At 45.1% G+C, this 21956-nt stretch overlaps 1 protein-coding gene across 2 annotated transcripts in view; it reads right to left on the bottom strand.

Moving 5' to 3' along the window:
* The window catches only part of ralyl (RALY RNA binding protein like), a 405283-nt gene that overhangs the window by 225032 nt on the left and 158295 nt on the right, over positions 1-21956 (bottom strand). Inside the window, exon 1 of one of the 2 annotated variants that reach the window (XM_033020192.1) lies at positions 8879-9257. The exons of the other annotated variant lie outside the window; for it this stretch is intronic. Coding sequence (XP_032876083.1) covers positions 8879-9047 — 169 coding nt within the window. The 5' untranslated portion in view covers positions 9048-9257. Of the gene's footprint in view, positions 1-8878; positions 9258-21956 lie in introns of those variants that run through there. 2 annotated transcript variants of the gene reach the window in all.

The following is a 21956-nucleotide window of genomic DNA, read 5'->3' as shown; positions in this document are numbered from 1 at the left end:
TTGAGGTGCGGTCTCACCAGGGCCCTGTACAACTGCAGAAAGACCTCCCTGTGTGCCTGGGCCCTGGACTTTCTCACTGCCAGGCCCCAGGTAGTCAAGATGGGAGGGAATACATCGAAGTCCCTCACCCTGAGCACAGGATCCCCCCAGGGTTGCGTCCTCAGCCCCCTATTGTACTCCCTGTACACACATGACTGTGTGGCTAGGTTCAGCTCTAACTCAATAATCAAGTTTGCTGATGACACTGTGGTGGTGGGCCTGATCTCAGACAACGATGATAAGGCACTCTGGTGTCAGCACAACAGCCTCCTTTTGAGCATCAAAAAAACTAAGGAGCTGATCGTGGACTTTAGGAGGGCACTTCATCCGAGGATGTACACACAATTGAGGATAAATGGGGATACTGTGGATAGGGTGAACTGTTTTAAATACCTGGGAGTCCACATCTCTGAGGATATGACATGGACATCACACGCCGCAGCACTCGTGAGTAAGGCAAGGCAGCGCCTTTACCACCTCAGGCAATTGAGGAAATTCAGAGTGTCTCCGAGGATCCTCCAGTGCTTCTACTCAGCGGCTGTGGAAAGCATCTTGTCCGGAAATATTACAATCTGGTTTGGGAATTGCTCTGCCCAGGACAAGAAGGCTCTGCAGAGAGTAGTGCATTCGGCCGAACGCACTATGGGAACTTCACCCGCCCCTCTGCAGGAACTATACAACAGGAGGTGCAACTCCAGAGCCAATAAGATCATGGGAGACCCTTTCCACCCCTGCAACGGACTGTTCCAGCTGCTACGTTCAGGCAAACGCCTCCGTTGCCATGCTGTGAGAACGGAGAGGTTGAGAAGGAGTTTCTTCCCAGAGGCCATTAGGACTGTAAACTCCTATCTCACCAGGGACTAACTTTACTGTACCACTCTACTGCTTTTTTTTTTAAATTGCTGTTTTTTTCCCTTTTTCCTTCCGCCCACAATATTTAATATGTAAAAGAATATGTGATTCTGTTCCATTCTGTTTGTAGTTTGTTTGGTTGTTTGTTTGTTTGTCTTTTTGCACAAAGTCCGCGAGCATTGCCACTTTTCATTTCACTGCACATCTCCTATGTGTATGTGACGAATAAACTTGACTTGACTTTGCTCCTATACTCGACTCCCTTATTCCCTTAACATGTATCTACTATAAATATACACTGTAAATGGATCGATTGTTATCATGTATTGTCTTTCTGCTGACTGAATGGCATGCAACAAAAGCTTTTCACTGTACCTCGGCTGAATAAACTAAACTGAAGGGAACAGGAAGCTTTAAAGCAACACAATGTATTTTATTTTGTTAGGGTATAAAAAAATATATCGATTGAGTAGCTCCAGTAAATGCAGTTGAGATACAGATCAATCATACTCTAATGGGAAACCAAAATTGAAACACTTTCTAAAACATTCTATAAAAATGATATATTGAAATAATAAGTATATGGTCATGATGTGTAATCATTGGTGGCGTTCAAACCTAAACTAGACACTATTTTACCGGCAGAAAAGTCAAATCCTGCAAATGCACAAAAACTGGAAAAGGCTGTTAAAATTTATCAGATCTTGTAGCATTTGTGGAGAGGGAAACAGAATTAAGGTTTCCCGTTAATGCAGCATTTCTGTCTTGAAGGTTGGTCCTGACCTGAAATGTTGTCCAGGATGTGTAGGAAGGAACTGCAGATACTGGTTTATACCAAAGATTGACACAAAGTGCTGGAGAAACTCAGCGGGTCAGGCAGCATCTCCAGAGAAAAAGGATGGGTGACGTTTCAGGTCGAGACCCTTCTTCAGAATTAGTCAGGGGGCAGGGAAATGAGTGACATAGAAGGTACCCTTCTTCGGACTGAAAGAGGAGGGGGATTGGGGGCTAGAGGTAGGAAAAGGCCACAACAACTCAGGGCCGGCAACCAACTTGAGTCTGCCCATTTCCCTCCACAGATGCTGCCTGACCCACTGAGTTTCTCCAGCACTTTATTTTTTCTTACAAGATTCCAGATCCCTTGTGTCTCCATTTCAGTCCATTCTAACACTATATTCCTAGTCTTCAAACGTTAATAGATTATTGTACCAAGGGCCACACTAATCCAATTGTGTGAGAATTATTTCCAGGTTGTGGCTGCATTTGTGAAAACGACCATCTCGTCTTATTTTCTATTAATGCACGTTTGGATATAAAATAAAACTCATGTTTCTCATGTTCATTATAAACGATATTTTATCCCCAGTCTTGGACATAATTTTTTTAAATATTATGTTGCAGTGGCAATGTTGGTCAGAATGTTGGATTTGATAACATTTTGTTTCGAGAGACTATTATTGCTTATGCATTCTGTTTACTATTTCAACCTAATAATTAACTCAGTTCAAAAATTACGAAATTGTTTTTGAGACAAAGTAAATGAATCATTAATTCCTCTCCTCCCCACCCCCAGAAAGTATAAATGAGAAATGTTTACCGGTTGCTAAACACTTTAACTCCCCCTCTCATTCCCACACTGACCTTTCTGCCCTGGGACTCCTCCATTGTCAGAGTGCAAATTGGAGGAACAGCACCTCATATTTTGCTTGGGCTGTTCACACCCCAGCAGTCTGAAGAAGGGTCTCGACCCGAAACGTCGCCTATTCCTTCTCTCCAGAGATGCTGCCTCACCCACTGAGCTACTCCAGCATTTTGTGTCCACTAGCAGTATGAACATTGACTTCTCTAACTTCAAGTAACCCTTGCTTTCCCTCTCTCTCCATCCCTCCCCCTCCCCAGTTCTCCAACAAGTCTTACTGCCTCTGACTACATGTTATCTGTGTTTGCTTTGTTGTTAGCTTCTCCCAGATAACAATGATCTATTTTGCATATCCCTTGACTTAAATCCCTTTGTCCCATTTTCACACCTTGCACTTCCTTATCTATGTATCTCCCTCTCCCCTGAAGAAGGGTTTCGACCCAAAACGTCACCCATTCCTTATCTCCAGAGATGCTACCTGTCCCGCTGAGTTACTCCAGCATTTTGTGTCTATCTTCAGTATAAATTAGCTCTTCTGTGGAATGAACACTGGTTGCTCTTGTATTCTGTTTACTATTTCAAACAAATAGTTAACTCAGCTTAAAAATTACTAGATTTCGATCTGCTGCACGTGTTCTTAAGCATATCCAATTTTTGATCCATAGTCCAAAGAAATGTGCACGCATGCGTCAATCAACATTCCAAGATCATTTCCTCATGATTCCAGTCGCCACCAGTTCTAGTGCGTTTGCAGATTTTTAATTAATGACTATTTTAATATCTCCCCTGCAGCTTTAATGTTCTGAACATAACTAGGACAATGAACTTCTAGGGGTCTGGCTCCAGCCAGGCTGGAGATAACTGCACTCATTTTCAATGTGGACACATTGAGGCAAAAACATCTGGCTTGAGGTCAAAGTCATCTGGAAGTTCTCCGACAGAAAGTCAGGAGCGCGAGTCCCCATTTGTTCCATTCAGAACAGAGCCAACTAGAGTGATACAGCATGGAAACAGGCCCTTCAGCCCAATTTGCCCACACCGACCAACATGGCCCATTTACTAGTCCCACCTTTCAGCATTTGGCCCATATCCCTCTATACTTGATTAGAAACATAGAAAAATAGGCGCAGGAGTAGGCCATTCGGCCCTTCTAGCCAGCACCGCCATTCAATATGAACATGGCTGATCATCTAAAATCAGTACCCCGTTCCTGCTTTTCCACAATTCCCCTTGATTCCTTTAGCCCTAAGAGCTTAATCTCTCTCTCTCTCTTGAAAACATTAGTACAGGTGTCAGAGGTTATGGTGAGAAGGCAGGAGAATGAAATTAGGAGAGAGAGATAGATCAGCCATGATTGAACGGGCGGAGTAGACTTAATAGGCTGAATGGCCTAATTCTACTCATATTCCTTATGACCTAAACCCGTCCTATCCATACACCTGTCCAAATGTTTCTTAAACGTTGTGCCTCAACTACCTCCTCCGGCTCCTCCTTCCATACACCCAGCACACTCTGTGTGAATAAGGTTCATATTAAATCATCCACCCTCCCCCCCCCCCCTTTAACATAAACCTATGTCCTCTGGTTCTTGATTTCCCTACTCTGGGCAATAGACTCTACTCAATCTATTCCTCTCATAATATTTTACACCTCTGATCAAACTACTTCTTATTCTCTCATTACTGACAGCACAAAGCTATGCCAGATATCCACACTACCCCATGCTTCACAACAACATTGATTAAGTGGGCATCACCTGGTGGGAGTCCCCTTTTCAATTCTTCTCCCACAGGCTTGGATAGAGTGGATGTGGAGAGGATGTTTCAACTAGTGGGAGAGTCTAGGACTAGAGGGCGGCACAGAGGTAGAGTTGCTGCCTTACAGCGCTTGCAGCGCCAGGGATCCGGGTTCGAACCCGAATATAGAGTTTGTACGTTCTCCCCGTGACCTGCGTGGGTTTTCTCCGAGATCTTCGGAGTCCTCCCACTGGTAAATGTAAAAATTGGCTCCGGTGTGTGTAGGATAGTGCTAATATGTGGGGATCGCTGGTCGGCGCGGACCCGTTGGGCCGAAGGGCCTGTTTCCATGCTGTATCGCTCAACGCAACTAAACTAAACTAGACTAGAGGTTATAGTCTTTGAATTAAAGGACGTTCCTTTAGAACTTCCACAGTCAACAATGGACCATTGTGGGCTCCACCTTTCTGAGTCAATGGTGCCGGCTCCGATTTGTTCCGTACCCTTTTGCACTTCTCTTTTCCTTCTCCCCTGGCTCGGTCTGAACAAGTGTCTTGACCTGAAATGTCAACTATTTCTTCTCTCCAGAGATGAGTTACACCAGCAATTTGTGGCTACCTTCAGTATAAACCAGGCTAGAGGGTCTGAGCTGTTTGGAGAGGTTGGATAGGCTAGGACGCTATTCCATGCAGTGCAGGAGGATGAGTATGGTTGAGCTGTATAAAATCATGAGAGGAATAGATCAGGGTAGATGCACTGAGTCTCTTGCTCAGTGTAGGGGAATCGAGGACCAGAGGACATAGGTTCAAGGTGAAAGGGAAAAGATTTATAAGGAATCGGAGGGGTAGCTTTTTCATACAAAAGGTGGTGGATGAATGGAACAGGCTGCCGGAGAAGGTAGTTGAGGCAGGGACTATCCCAGCATTTAAGAAACAGTTAGATAGGTACATGGATTGGATACATTTGGAGGGATATGGATCAAATGTGGGCAGATATAGTATAGCTGGGAAATGTTGGCCGGTGTGGGCAAGTTGGGTCGAAGGGCCTGTTTCAACACTGTATCACTCTGACCCTGTGAATCCATTTGCAGTTCCTTCCTAAATTTTTTTTAGAATTTTGTACTCTTCTGCAAGAACTGCTCTCATTCTTCTCGCCCCCAAGGAATATGGTCCGAACTGAGCTAAACTCTTGTTCATCTTGCAATCTCAAGAATCAGTCTGGTCATCCTGCGCTGCTCTGCCTCCATTACAAGAACAGCCCTTCCCTGAAGAAACCAAAACTGCATGCAGCACTTGAGGTGGGATGCAATCCGAGTAAGGCATTGTATGATTGTGCAAGACACACCTGCTTCTGCACTTGACTGGCCGGCACCAATGATCAAGGAAAGGTGGAGCCCACAATGGTCCATTGTTGGCTGTGGAAAAGAAGGGGTATACAGATGCGAACAGTAAAACTAGCAGGACAATTGGGGTGGGGAGGGACGGAGAGCGAGGGGATGCAAGGCTTACTTGAAATTAGCGAAATCGATATTCATGCCGCTGGGTTATAAACTGCCCAAGTGAAATAGGAGGTGATAGATATTCCTCCAATTTGCGTGTGGCCTCACTCTGACAGTAAAGAGATCTAGGACAGAAAGGTCAATGTGGGAATGGGAAGAGGAGCTAAAATGTTTGGCAACCCGGGGGACTGACACGGCCAGGCTGAAATGGATTGCAGCTCGTGTCGACTGCTTTCAGAAGTACAGGCGAGAAGCTGTATCTCTGCCCAGCCCATGGATGAATGGATGTATGAAAGAATGAAAACGTTATTATCACATGTGACAAGTCACAGTGAAATTCTTTGCTTGAATAACCAAGGTATACAAATAGTTGCCCATACAGGGAGCTTACAAAGTTACAAAGTACCCCCGCGCCAAGTTCCCCTTTGTTCTTCTCCCACATCGGGTCCTCCAATGTCCATTGGTCTTCCCCTTTCCACATGGCCCTCTGATGACAAGGCTGGACAACATCATCTTCATACCAAAGTCATCGAATTAAACAAATAGCACGAATGCTGTTTTCATTATAATCCATGAGGTCAGGTTAATTCTTCCTGCCTCATTTGTTGAGCGTGATATATTACTGTATCCAAAAACGTATGATGCTGGTTTACACTGAAGATAGACACAAGATGCCAGAGTAATAACTCAGCGGTCAGGCAGAATCTCTGGAGGAAAGGAATGGGTGGCTTTCCGGGTTGAGACCCTTCTTCGGCTACTTTGAAGAAGGGTCTCAACCCGAAACATCACCCATTTCTTCTCTCCAGAGATGCTGCCCGTCCCGCTGGGTTACTCCAGCATTTTGTGTCTATCAAGGCACAAAACTTCCAAAGCCTCATCCCAATGTTTCTCACTCATTATTTTAAAGCATAAATCTTGAGGCAGTCCAGTTCACATTTCAAAACTCAAAAACAGTGAATGCATAATGAATACAAATGAGTTTTACAATTCTGCAACCTTTTTTTCTTTGAATAATCTCAAGTGTATAACAGTATCCGCATTATATGTATCAAATGTATTAATCCAGAAACATAAAAGAAACAGTTAATAGGAAACATATCTTCATGCAGAACCTCACTGCCAATATAGATAAATGTTTTTGTCAGAAACATTTCAAAACAAAATCTAGCAACTAAGGCACAGTTTAGTTTAGTTTAGTTTAGCACGGATACAGTGCGGAAACAGGCCATTCGGCCCACCGAATTGTGTCCGCGGATCCCCGCACACTAACACAATTCTACACACACTAGGAAATTTTACATTTGTAGCAAGCCAAATAACCTACCAACCTTTGGAGAGTGGGAAGAAACCGAAGATCTCGGAGAAAACCCACAGGGGAGAACGTACAGATAAGATAGCGCCCGTTTGTGGGATCGAACCCGTGTCTCCGGCGCTGCAACTCTACCGCTGCAACGTGGGACGACAGATGGCACAATGGGCTAAGTGTTCGGCTGGCAACCGGAAGGTAGCTGGTTCGAATCCCGCTTGGAGTGCATACTGTCGTTGTGTCCTTGGGCAAGACACTTCACCCACCTTTGCCTGTGTGTGTGGATGTAATTATGTGAAGCACTTTGGGGTCAATGCAAGTTGACTAAAAATGTGCTATATAAATAAAGAAATGTAATTTAATTTTATTGTGTACTGTTGCAACTACATTTCAAGTCTTGAATAAAATGGCTTTCTCGCTCTATGTAAAATACAATTATTTTTTTTTGCTCGTTGGTAATCCGTTGCATCAGAACCTCCCAGCACCGTGCCTTTTATATTTCTTTCAAGATTAGAATTATGCTCTCAGCGTTATCAACCCGCTGTCTCATTCAATTGAAAGAGGGCACAGCTGCTATTTATTTGTTCAGAGACCCAGTTTACCAAGAGGCGCTGCAGTAACTACTGTATTTATCTCAATTGAAAACATTCTCTTGCAGATAAAAGGCGGCACGGCGGTACAGTTGCTGCCTTACAGCGCCAGGGTCCCGGGTTCGATCCTGGCCACGGGTGCTGTCTGTACGGGATTTGTACGTTCTCCCAGTGACCTGCTGGGTTGTCTTCGGGTGCTCCGGTTCTCTCCCACACTCCAAAGACGTACAGGTTTGTAGGTTAATAATTGATTTCGATTGGATAATTTACAATTAAGAAAAAAAGTCCTAGCCGGTGTGTACACGGGGATCGCTGGTCGGCACGGACGCGGTGGGCCGAAGGGCAACAGTTTCCACGCTGTATCTCTAAAGTCTAAAGATACATTTCACCGTATTTTCAGTTGGTTGCACTTCCACTCCTGTGGGTTGCATCCACTGTAAGTAAATGAAGTTCGCGGGACGGCAGTGGCGAACATAACCATTGCATTCGCTATTTCAGTGATTCTATGCTAAATGACAACGTTCATCATTTTCCCTTCTCGACTTTCCTCCCTTCAGTTCTCAAAAGCACAATTTCATGTTCCATCCATTTAAAACGACGAAGCTGTTGCAACATTTACCCCCCCCCAAAAAAATCTCACCCCTACTCCCTAACGTTTACCCGAGTATAAGACGAAACCCGCGGCGCTATTCACAATCAAAGATCTTATAGGATCTTTGTTCACAATGGCAACAGACGCGGATGTTAATCGCGATTATCGTGTGTTTTTTTAAAATTCTAAATGCAAGTTTCCCGGCGACAAGTCGTTTAAAGTTCTGATAGATACTTCGATACACTTAACCCAGTCAATAAAGCGAGGGAGAGGGGGCACTTTTATATAACACAAACTGAACAAGGGAAGGGTCTCGACCCGAAACGTCGCCTATTCCTTCTCTCCAGAGATGCTGCTTGTCTCGCTGAGTTACTCCAGCATTTTGTGTCTATCTTCGGTGTAAATCAGCATCTGCAGTTCCTTCCTCCGCAAACATGAACTGCCCACCTGGCTCAGAAATATCTGTTTCCTGACCATTAGTTTCAAAGATCTTATAGCAGAGCTCCGCTATAAGATCTTTGATTAGTTTACCCTCAGTTCTCGATTCGTTCCACGTAATTGAAACACACATTTGACTGCAGGGCAATTGCCTCCATTGTCGTTGTTGTTCCAGCGTTTATACTTACATCTCTGGTTGTTGCGGCGCCTGCCTTTAGCCATGCTCATTCTAAGCGGATCCAGATTCCCTCCTGCAACAAACGCACTCCGGGACGCACTGAATGGAAATTCTGCTCCTGTCTTTTTTTGTTCGAGGGAGCCTGTAATTGCACTCAGCGACAGAGAGTAGCCAGTCATCTAACAGCAGAACGCCAGGGCGATACCATTCGCCAGGGGAGTAAGCGGCTCTTTTCTGCAACCTTGCTCAGTTCGCCTCAAATCATTTATGCTTCCACAGAATCTTAAACCCTAACGTTGCATTGGAGCCCTGTTAAATGTTACTTCGTGGAACAGCGTTTCGCACCGCTCTAAAGTGATGTTTCAAGCAGGGTTCATTACTGAATACAATTTATGTGCAATTTCACAGAGCACCGAGCTGGCGGTGTCATCAACAGTTAATGCATTCGGAATCGGGCGAAGGAAATATTTTACATTCAGATTCAGATTCAATTCAGATTCAATTTTAATTGTCATTGTCAGTGTACAGTACAGAGACAACGAAATGCATTTAGCATCTCCCTGGAAGAGCGACATAGCAAATGCCTACATGCGAGTTAACTCCGGAGCCAAAATGAGCCGGACTGATTTAAAAAAAAAAAAAACCCAGGCTCATTTCCAAATGCCTACGCTTGATTCAGTGATGAAGATCCACCCACCTCCTCTAAGATAGACACGGAGTGCCGGAGTAACTCAGCGGGTCAGGCAGCATCTCTGGAGAAACAGGATGGGTGTCCTTTCGGGTCGGGACCCTTTTTACAGACTGAGAGTAGAGGGGAAGGGACTGGAGGGAGGAAAAGGCCAGAACAAACGAGCCGGCAACAGATGACCATGTGGAGCCCACAATAGCCCGTTGTTGGCTGGAGAAGAGGTGATAATACAGGGATGCGAACAGTGGAACTAGTAGGGGAGGGGTGATTACTTGAAATTAGAGAAATCAACGTTCCTATCACTGGGTTGTAAAATAAACCAAGCAAAAATAATCCTTGATAGATTTGAAGGAATTATATAAAAGAGAGGCAGACTCAGGGAGACCGTCAGAACCATTTTCCCCAGGAAGGAAATGTCCAACACTAGAGGGCGTAGTTATAAGGTGAGAGGGGGTGTACCTGTGGAACTCTTTGCTACAGAAGGCTGTGAAGGCCAAGTCAGTGGATATTTTTAAGGCAGAGGTAGATAGATTCTTGATTAGTGCGGGTGTCAGGGGTTATGCGGAGAAGGCAGGAGTATGGGGTTAGGAGGGAGAGATTATTAGCCATGTTAGGATGGTGGGGTAGGCTTGATGGGCTGAATAACCTAAATCTGCTCCGATCACTTATGACCATATGACTTATGACCTTATTAGTTGGAGGGAGATAATTGAGCGATACTCTTGTTCAGAGATAATGAGTTACTATGTGGTGTGCACTACAATGGAGAAAAATAATCTTGTAGAATGTGAAACATTACTTCACAATGTTTAAATATTGAGTAACATGTCGTCAGATGAGATAGCAGCACATTTTAACATTGAATGACACAGGACACAATGTCATTCAACCGATCATGTCTGCCACAACAGTTCAAGAGGCAAAAAGAGGCTCAATTGGTGGAGTAGACTCGATGGGCCGAATGGCTTATAAAATATAATGGCTTATAATGGCTCATAAGGCCATAACGTCATAAGTGATAGGTGTAAAATTAGGTCATTCGGCCCATCAAGTCTACTCTGCCATTCAATCATGGCTGATCTATATTTCCCTCCTAACCATTCTCCTGCCTTCTCCCCATAACCTCTGAATCTATCTATCTCCGCCTTAAAAATATCCACTGACTTGGCCTCCACAGCCAATGTGGCAAAGAATTCCACAGATTCACCACCCTCTGACTAAAGAAATTTCTCCTCATCTCCTTCCTAAAAGAACATCCTTTAATTCTGAGGCTGTGACCTCTAGTCCTAGACTCTCCCACTGGTGGAAACATCTTCTCCACATCCATTCGATCCAAGCCTTTCACTATTCTGTACGTTTCAATGAGGTACCCCCTCATTCTTCTAATCTCCAGCGCGTATAGATCCAGTGCCGATGTTCATCGTAGGTTAACCTACTCATTCTTGGGATCATTCTTGAAAACCTCCTCTGGGCCCTCTCCAGAGCCAGCACATCCTTCCTCAGAAGCGGTGCCAAAAATTGCTCACAATATTCCAAATGTGGCCTTACCAGTGCCTTATAGAGCCTCAGCACATATGAACTTCTGAGGTGTTTTAATGTCATATGTCCCAAATCCGAACAATGGCTTTTTTACTTGCTTAATACTCTGTGTATTGTATATATATTTATTACAAACAAACAATAATAATGCAAAAACAAAAATAATGCCCCCAAGCTTTTGGAGGTTGTAGTGTTTAACGGCCTGACAGTTGTAGGGACGAAGGCCTGATGGTTGCAGGCAGAGATAAGCCATGATTGAATGGCAGAGTAGACTCAATGGGCTGAATGGCCTAATTCTACTCCTATAACTTGCGAAGAAGCTTCTCTTGAACCTGGATGTTACAATTTTCAAGCTCCTATATGTTCCCGATGGCAGGAGTGAAATGGGAGTGTTCCACACTTTACCCAATGGAACCGGTCACTATCCCAATGGAACCGGTCACTATCCCAATGTATAACCGTTTTAAATCTCTTCCCTGTCCGGGAGACCCGACCTTTTCCCTGTCGGGTCTCCGTTGTCGTTGGGGCCTAGCACCGTGGAGCGGCCTCCAACCTGAACGACCCGGGGGCTCGGGAGACTGCGCTGCGGACTACTCACCATCGTGGGGCTGGCCGGCCTCGGAACGTGGGGAGCGGTGGTGACTCCCTCGCTGCTGCGACTCGACTCCTGGGGCTCGGAGGCTCCAGCAACGTGGTGGACTGTCGGGACATCGGGAGCTCGCGGGTCCGGGGGGGGGGAGAGAGAGACCGCTTCCCGGAGCTCCCGCAACGCGACTTCTCCAGCCCGTGTCGCGGGGTTTGGAACGACCCGGAGCGGGGAAGTACATCACCCGACATTCCAGCGCCCGCCGGGGGCTCCAACTTCGAGACTTCTAGACCGGGAGCGGGGCCGTAAATCGCCCGGCACGGCCTAAAATGGCCGTGGGACTTATCATCGCCCGCCTGGGGCTTGGACATCGGGAGAGACATGGAGAGCAGGGGAGAGAAAAGACTTTTGCCTTCCATCACAGTGGGTTCACTATGATGGATGTTTGTGTGAACTTAATTGTGTGTATGTCTGTAGGACATTGTTTTTGTTTGTATGGCTGTGGAAACAAAATTTCGTTTGAGTCTCACTGGGGCTCAAATGACAATAAATTTGTATTGTATTGTATTGTATTGTAATTGCACATAATCATGTAAAAATGATAGTTCTGTCTATTCAAAGGATTAATGAAGAAGACATTTGACCAACAGTTCCTGCACTGATCTTTTAATTGGAGAAGCAAGCCAATATCTATGCTGATGTATTTTGCCCATAACTCTTTGTTCCTCATTCTCGCCTGGTAGTGTCTGAACATCAATTCTTTAGAATGCTCTCTAATCAGAAATCAATTCTAAATTATTTTTATTCTAAGTGCATGTTCATCTTTGACTTTAAGCCTGATGCAGTGTTTAAATAGATGTTACTCCTATTGTCAGAGTGAGGATAAACGCCCATTGGAGGAAAAGCATCTCATATTTCGCTTGACCAGCTTGCAATCCAGCAGCACGAATATTGATTTCTCTAAATTGTTCTCTAATTTCTCAAGTAACCCCTGCATTCATTCCCTCTCTCTCCATCCCTCCCCCACCCAAGTCGCACCAGCTTCTCGTTCTCACCCAACAAACAGCTAACAATGGCCCGTTGCCTTTGGCATCGTCATTTGCATATCTTTCATTCATTTGTTCTATATCTCTCTGCATCATCGTCTATATCTCTCGTTGCCCTTTCCCGTGATGTTCAGTCTGAAGAAAGGCCTCAACACGAAACGTCACCCATTTCTTCTCTCCATAGACGCTGCCTGTCCCGCTGAGTTAATCCAGCATTTTGTGTCTATCTTCGATTTAAATCAGCACCTACCGATTTTCCTACCCCATCACTGGTCATTCGCAAGCAAATGACAACAGCCGCATGTAGACAATTGAAGGTAAATGTAAAGGCATTGTATTCCCCAAAGAGTTCAGACATTGATGCTTCGTTTAAGTTCACTGATGACAACGTAATTTTAACTGTCCGAACTGTTGGATGTAATGGGATCTGAATCGTGAATATATTGATGTAACCGACTTGCATAATAATTAATCATCAGCAATATGTCGAGCATCAGAAATTCTATAAATGGATTTAAATGTGATTTTAATGGAGCCTGCTAGATGAAGCAGAGATACACAACACTAATTAGAGATTTTTATGTTTATTAGGTAATTTCACTGTTTATTGCATTAGAGCATAAAAAGAATTGAGGAGGATGAATAGAATCTTCATCTACACAACGAAGTTGTCTCCTTCATGTTTAGATTAGCTTAGAGATACAGCGCGGAAACAGGCCCTTCGGCCCATCAAGTCCGCACCGACTAGCAATCCCCGTACACTAACACTACCCTATACACACAGGGGACAATCTGTCAATCTTGGGTGTGGGAGAAACCCGGAGCGCCCGGAGAAAACCCACATAGGTCACGGGGAGAACGTACAAACTCCATACAGACAGCACCCGTAGTCAGGATCGAACCTGTGCCTCTGGCGCTGTAAGGCAGCAACCCTACCATGCCGCCCTACGACATCAGGCTGATTTGAGTAAAAGGAATAAGATTATACACTACTAGACTAATGGCACTCTCTTGTGGAAAGAGCTTCAACGTTAGCAAACTACAACAGATTAAAAACTTAAAACTTGTGTTTCCACCAAGGTAAAACCATCTGCATAAATACAGTGCAAATATCTTCTTAGATCTTCAATGTCAACATTCATATTTCTCGAGAGGAAACAGCATATGAACTATGTTTATCATAATTTAATTGTCTAATTTTTCATGACTAGAGTACTGGAAAAAGTGCAGAAAAGATTTACGAGGGTATTGCCAGGTCTTGAAGGGCTGAGCTATAGGGAGAGGTTGGACAAGCTAGGTCTCTAGTTCTTGGAGCGCAGGAGGCAGAGCGGTGATCTTATAGAGCTGTATAAGATCATGAGGGGAATAGAGAGGGTGAACGCATAGTCTTTTACCCAGGGTAAGAGAATCAAGAACCAGAGGATATTGGTTTAAGGTGAGAGGGGCAAGATTTAATATGAACCTGAGAGGCAACTTTTTCACTGGGTTTATGGAATGAGCTGCTAAAGGAAGTAATTGAGCCAGGTACAGTAACAACATTTAAAAGATACTTGGACAGGTACATGGATAAGAAAGGTTTAAAAGGATATGGGCCAAACGTGGGCAAATGGGACTAGCTTGTATGGGGCATATTGGTCAGTATTGGCAAGTTGGGCTGAGGGGCCTGTTTCTGTGCTGTGTGACTCTATGACTCCATGGCCAGTCACATTTCCAAGTAATTATTTCTATAATTGGCCTGAAACTAAATGCTGGCACGAGCTGCAAAAATTTAAAAATAGTGATTTCGTTTTTTCAAAACTCAAGGGGAATTCGGAAGCAAACAAAACTGATTGAAAGCACATTGGTAGGTCTTAACAGACTTGCGACGGAGGATATGCAGCTCGTGATGCATATCCTTCAAGAAATATATAATTTCTAACACGGAACCAAATAATCCATTATTTAGCTATTCATCGGACACATTAATGAAGGTGGGAATATTAAATCTTTCTCAAACCACGTTCCTTAGAAGAATGGAGTATTATTACATTACATAGTGACAAGGGCAAGGGCATAAAACGTTGATGTTCCACGATTTTGTTCAAAGTAACCTTTGTTGCATATCACAATGATAATTAGACTTGGTGCCAGCTGTAATTGTTGCTTCTTCAACCTGAACCAAAAAAGTGCACAATGGTAACTTACAACAAGGTTGCGCAGAGAGGACAAAGACGTCAGCAGTAATTAAAAGCTTTAGAGTAAGTTAAATTGCTAAATTAAGCAAACACTGTTATCTGCTCAAGCTAGCAGGAAATGGAAAACCTGGCAGAATTCTACATTCCTTCCTTTGACTAGGCCTCTTGTATTCCTCTCCTGTTATAGAGGTAATGCATTGTTGAATGGTTATGAATACCTCGCATGTAAATGAGGTTTGAAAGCAATTTGACGAGTTTTTTTTGCTGAAGGCTTGAAACATTATTCAATGGACAATAGACAATAGATAATAGACAATAGGTGCAGGAGTAGGCCATTCGGCCCTTTGAGCCAGCACCACCATTTCACTGTGATCATGGCTGATCATCCACAAACAGTACCCCGTTCCTGCCTTTTCCCCATATCCCTTGACTCCGCTATCTTTAAGAGCTCTAACTAACTCTCTCTTGAAATCGAGAGAATTGGCCTCCACTGCCTTCTGAGACAGAGAAATCCAGAGATTCACAACTCTCTTGGTGAAAAAGTTTTTCCTCATCTCCGTTCTAAATGGCCTACCCCTTATTCTTAAACTGTGGCCTCTGGTTCTGGACTCCCCCAACATCGGGAACATGTATCCTGCCTCTAGCGCGTCCAAACATTTAGTTTAATTTTGAGATACAGTGCGGAAACAGGCGACTGAATCCGCGCTGACCAACGATCGCCGTACATTAACACTACACACACTGGGGACAATTTCGGAACAAATTTTACCAAAGCCAATTAACCTGCAAACCTGTACGTCTTTAGAGTGTGGGAGGAAACGGGAGATTCCAGGGAAAACTCACGCAGGTTACGGGGGGAATGTACAAACTCCGTTCGTGCTGCACCTGTAGTCAGGATCGAACCTGGTTCCCTGGTGCTGTAAGGCAGCAAGTCTACCGCTGTGCCGTCTTCTGGGAATGGAATTTTCTTTTTGCATGGAAATTAGCACAAAAATAGTTCAAGGAAATGGTGGCTCCATGATGATGAGCTAGAGTTTGAGATTGCCCCTATTAGCCATGGAGGAGCATTTTGGCCCAAAAGGCCCGTGCCACGCCAGGAAAAGTCCAGAAAAAGTGCCTTTCACTGAGATTTTTTTTAAAAGAGCACCTTCGGCCCATCAGGCCTGTACTAGCCCAGGAGGAGTCCCTTCGGCCCTTCAGTAAGTATTCCCCCTTCAAGTATTAAACCTCACCCCAGTATTTTTCTCCCTCCCTTCATTGGCTCCCTGTGAGATCCAGGCCAGGATAGACTTTCCTCCTTCATTGCTGTGATCCGCAGAAAAAGATGAAAAATGTCGAAAATTGATTCTCCACCCTCTCCCCCTTCTCTCTCTCTCTCTCTCTCTCACCTGTTTGGAGCAGAATTTCTGGCAGTTTCTGAGCTTCCAGCCCACCAGGCCTGAGCGACTGAGCTGCCAGCCCACCAGGCCTGAGTGACTGAGCTGCCAGCCCACCAGGCCTGAGTGACTGAGCTGCCACCCCAATAATCCATTCCGCCCACACTGTCCATACTAGCCCTCTGGAAACCTGTACCTTCAGTCCACAACACCCATACTAGTGCTCCAGAAAGCGCCCCCCTCCCCCCCACCACTGGCCACCAATATTGGAATCGGTGGAGAGGTGGAATATTGTGCTGGGGGACCAGCCCTCCCTCATTTAGTCTAGTATTTAGTGTAAATTGCGTCCAAAGATACAATGGTAGGAGACAAAGGATGAAAACACAGAGTGCTAGAGTAGCACAGCAGGCCAGGTAGCATCTCAGGAGAACATGGATATGCGACGTTTCGGGTTGTGAGCCTTCTTCAGATGTTCTGTTTGTCAGCGGTCAACCATCCCAGCATTTGGACATTAGAACGAGTCGTGTTTGATCTGACCTGTTGGATTTTCTTCTCCGATCTCCTCCTTTAGCCTCAAAGCCCCGCTAATCTTTTACACCCAATGTGCTCCCAACAGCACTAAACCCTGGTCTGTGATTTCCCTGAAAGCAGATTAGCCCCCAATGGTGACTAAACCAAAATTTTTTTGCATACTGAAGTTTGCCACCAGCCTGAAGACCATTGACGGTTTGTCCCATTAAAGTCTCTCACACAGTTTTTAAAGACCCTTGATTGTGGCACGGTGGTGCAGCAATAGAGTTACTGCCTTACAGCGTCAGAGACCCCGGTTCGATCCTGACTACAGGTGCACTCTGTATGGAGTTAATCTGTTCCTCCTGTGACCGCATGGATTTTCTCCGGGTGCTTCAGTTTCCTCCCGCACTCCAAAGACGTACAGGTTTGTAGGTTAATTTGGTTTGGTTTAAAAAAAACTGTAAATTCTTCCTAGTGAGTGTGGGATAGTGTTAGTGTACGGGATGATCACTGGTCGGCGCGGACCCGGTGGGCCGAAGGGCCTGTTCCCACGCTGTATCTCCAAACTAAACTAAACTGATGCTCCGAGATATAATCAATGCAGTTGAAATTGATTTGCATTAAAAAAAAAAAATTAAAAAAAAATAAAAATTAAGTAATAAATATAAAACACAATAAAACAACTATTTGAACAAATAAATATAAAATTATAAAAAATAAATTTAAATAGTTAAAGTTGATTTCTTAAAGATGGTTGGTGCTCTCATTCAAATGAATGGTCCAACTACGGTTGCAGTGAAACTGTATGGCCAGTTACAGAGTGTAATTGTCCACCCTGTTCTGGTGACATACAGAATGTCCTTGGGTTCAATCTCAGGTCCAGGGCAAAGTGCAAGGTCAGATCATAAGTGATAGGAGTAGAATTAGTACTTCGGCACTCACGGTGGCGCAGGGAGTTGCTTCCTTATTGTGAATGCTGCGCCGGAGACCCAGGTTCAATCCCAACTACGGGTTCTGTCTGTACGGGGTTTGTACGTTCTCCCCGTGACCTGCGTGGGTTTTCTCTGAGATCTTCAGTTTCTTCCCACACTCCAAAGACGTACAGGTTTGTAGGTTAATTGGCTTGATAAATGTAAAAATGATCCCTAGTGGGTGTAGGATGGTGTGAACGTGCGGGGATCGCTGGTTGGCGCAGACCCGGTGGGCCGAAGGGCCTGTTTCCGCGCTGTCTACTCCGCCATTCAATCATGGCTGATCTATCTCTCCCCATAACCTCTGACACTCATACTAATCAAGAATCTATCTCTCTGCCTTCTGTGGCAAAGAATTCCGCAGATCCAGATGCATTCCACGGATGCAACAGCATCTTACCTCCAGTGCATACTGTACTACCGGGAAAATTGCCTGGCTGCTCCCAAACCTGGAAAATATCAATGGACACAAGGGCGCAGCTGGTGCAGCCGCCGCCTCACAGCTCTGAAGTCCCGGGTTCGATCCTGATCTCGGGTGCTGTTTGTGTGGAGTTTGCACATTCTCTGGTGGGTTTCTTGTGCATACTCCAGTTTGCATCCACATCCCAAAATTGTGTGGATTTGTAGGTTAATTGGCCTCTGTAAATTGCCCCGAGTGTAGGGAGTCCATGCAAAAGTGGGATAACATAGAACTAGTGTGAATGAACGACATGGATTCGGTGGGCCGAAGGGCCTGTTTCCATGTTGTATCTCTAAAGTAAACTAAACTATCAGGAAAACCACTACCTGCAGGATCATTTCCAAATCACAATCCTAACTTGGAAATTTAGTTGTTTCGAGATACAGGCCCTTCAGCTCCCCGTCCAACCCGACGATCGGTCACCCCTTCACATCACCGAGTCATGAAGTTTCACAGCGTGGAAACAATCCCTTCAGCCCAACTTACCCACACCGCCCAGCATGTCCTATCTACGCCAGTCTCACCTGCCTGCAATTGGCCCATATCCCTCTAAACCTGTCCTATCCATGTACCTGTCTAAATGTTTCTTAAACGTTGCGATAATACCTGCCTCAACTACCTCCTCCGGCAGCTCGTTCCCTACACCTACCACCCTTTCCGTGAAAAGGTTACCCCTCGGGTTCCTATTAAATTCCCCCCCCCCCCCCTCAATTTAAACCTACATGCTCTGATTCCCGATTCCCCTTCTCTGGGCAAGAGACTCTGTGCATCTTCGCTATCTATTCCTCTCATGATTTTGTACACACATCAGTTTCATGTTATCCCAACTTTTTAGTCCGTACACACTAGGGACAATTTACTACTCTTCATCATGTCTGGGTCTAATTCCTGGAACTTAAATGTTATGGGAGCACTTTCACCAGCAGTAGTTTGTTTGCGTGATTGAAGTTTAACTTTGTGCAATTGCATGAGGATAATTTGTTATTTGAAATCTTTAAATTAATGCAGTTGCAATGGGTTGACTGTCTGCCAGCTTTCAGTATACAATTAAATCTTGCCATTGCTATTCAGTGCAATAATAGATCAATTATGATGCATGAGAACCTTTCCATTGTAATCGATCTATGTTGAATTGATTAACCGGAGTGCGTGGACATTTCAAGGTACTTGTTTCCAAAATCTTTTCCATTATTCTTCTATAAAGCATTTGGCACAGATTTTTCACCTCACATCAAGCAGAATCTGGGTTGGGAAAACTACACTGAGTTGAGGAGACCACACAGCACAGTGGCGGAGCAGTAGAGCTGCTGCCTTACAGTGCCAGAAACACGGCTTTGATCCTGACTACGGGTGCTGTCTTTACGGAGTATGCACGTTCTCCCCATGACCAGAGTGGGTTTTCTCTAAGAACTTTGGTTTCCTCCCACATTCCAAAGACCTACAGGTTTGTAGGTTAATTGGCTTGGTGTAAATGTAAATTGTCCCTAGTGTGTGTAGGATAGTGTTAGTGTGCGGGGATCGCTGGTCGGTGCGGACTTGGTGGGCCAAAGGGCCTATTTCCGCGCTGTATCTCTAAACTAAACCACACATGCTCAAGATTCCAGCACAAGTTCACAAGTTATTTGAGTAGAATTTGGCCATTCGTTCCATCGAGTCTACTCCACATTTAATCATGGCTGATCTCTCCCACCTAATCCCATTTTCCTACCTTCTTCCCATAACCCTTGACACCCGTTCTAATCAAGAACTTGTCTATCTCTGCCTTAAAAGTATCCACTGACTTGGATATCAACAGCCCTCAGTGGTAATGAAGCCCTCGCCCTTTAATTCTGAGGCTGTGACCTCTGGTCCAAGATTCTCCCACCAGTGGAAACATCCTTTCCACATCCACTATGCCTTTTATTATTCTGTATGTTTCAATGCGTTTCCCCCTGCATCTGAAGTTCCTCGTGTCTACGCCTAACGATAGGTATATGCGTTAAGTTGATGCAATATTTTACACAACTCATGAAGAATATGGTGAGAACCCTTCGCCATTCAAAGATGGAATGCTCAATTCTAGTTGCCTTTGCAAATCACCACTACTGGAGTAACTGATGGTAAAAACCAGGGGGGTATTAATGGGCATGTGCGATTGGAGAGTTTGCAGGGTAATTGAAACAGAGAAACATAGAAAATAGGTGCAGGAGTAGGCCATTCGGCCCTTTGAGCCAGCACTGACATTCAATATGATCATGGCTGATAATTCAATATGATCATGGCTGATCCCCATATCCTTTGATTCCGTTAGCCCTAAGAGCTAAATCTATCTCTCTCTTGAAAACATCCAGTGAATTTGCCTCCACTGCCTTCTGTGGCAATTAGAAGATGATTAGGATTGCCATGATAGCTGGAGGGGAAGTGCCACCTCTTCCATGTCCCTAGGGAATTCCCCTCCATTATCATGACTGTGGTCCACATCTCGCCCTAGCTTTGCACTGGAGGAGCTGCACGCTGTGATCAACAAACACTAAATGCCAAACCCCGACAGCTTCCTCACCATGGCCAGGGACTTCAACGTGGTCACTTTGAAGAAGTCATGTCCAAACTCCCAACAGCACATTTCCTGCAGTACAAGAGGATTAACCACTGCCACTCCAACATCAGAGATGCCTCTTGATCCATCTCTTGCCCTCACTTTGGAAAATCGGACCACCTGGCAGTGCTCCTTCTACCTGTGTCTAGGCTGGGACTGAAGAGCGCAGCTCCAGAGGTGAGGACTGTGCAGAGCTGGAGAGGTTGCCTGTCCTATCCATGTAACCTGTCTAAATGTTGCGATAGTACCTGGGGAGGCAGATAAACGACTACAGGATTGCTTAGGGTTGGTGGATTGAGCAGTGTTTAGTTTAGCTTAGTTTGGAGATACAGCGCTTAAAGAGGCCCTTCGTCCCACCGAATCCGCGCAAATCAGCGATCCCCGCACGTGAACACTATCCTACACTCACCAGGAACAATTTACACTTATGCCAAGCCAATTAACCGACACACCTGTGCGTCCTTGGAGTGTGGGAGGAAACCGAAGATCTCGGAGAAAACCCACGCAGGTCACGGGGAGAGCATGCGAACTCCATACACGCAGCATCCGTAGTCAGCATCGAACCCGGGCCTCTGGCACTGTAAGGCAGCAACTGTAGCACTGAGCCACCCTGCCACCCTTCAAGGACTCGGCAACAGACCTGAACAAATATGCCACCTGTTGTTACCAACTTTATGAGGAAATGTGTGGAGGAGTGTGTTCCCACCAAAACCATCAAAGTGTTCCCTAACCAGAGGCTTTGGATGAACCAGGGGGTTCACAATCTACCGAGGACCAAATCTCGGACGTTCAAAGTCTGGTGAAAGAGGGCCGTGAATGAATTCCAACTACGGCCTTTATAAGACCATCAGGTAAATGAAGAGGCTCTCCACTCTGCACTGGCCCACTTGGACAATAAGAACACATACATCAGGCTGCTGTTCACCCACTACAGCTCTCATTCAACACCATCATCCCCTCTAAACATAATCAAACTCAGAGAACTGCTGCATAGGAAGGAACTGCAGGTGCTGGTTTATTTATGGGCAGCACGGTGGCGCAGAGGTAGAGGTGCTGCCTTACAGCGCCAGAGACCCGGGTTCGATCCCGACTACGGGTGTTGTCTGTCCGGAGTTTGTACGTTCTCCCCGTGACCTGCATGGGTTTTCTCCGAGATCTTC

Source organism: Amblyraja radiata, chromosome 4 (assembly GCF_010909765.2).
Source record: "Amblyraja radiata isolate CabotCenter1 chromosome 4, sAmbRad1.1.pri, whole genome shotgun sequence".
Lineage (NCBI taxonomy): Eukaryota > Metazoa > Chordata > Chondrichthyes > Rajiformes > Rajidae > Amblyraja > Amblyraja radiata.
Note: the sequence above shows the minus strand (reverse complement) of the source record. Positions and strands in the feature narration are given on the sequence as shown.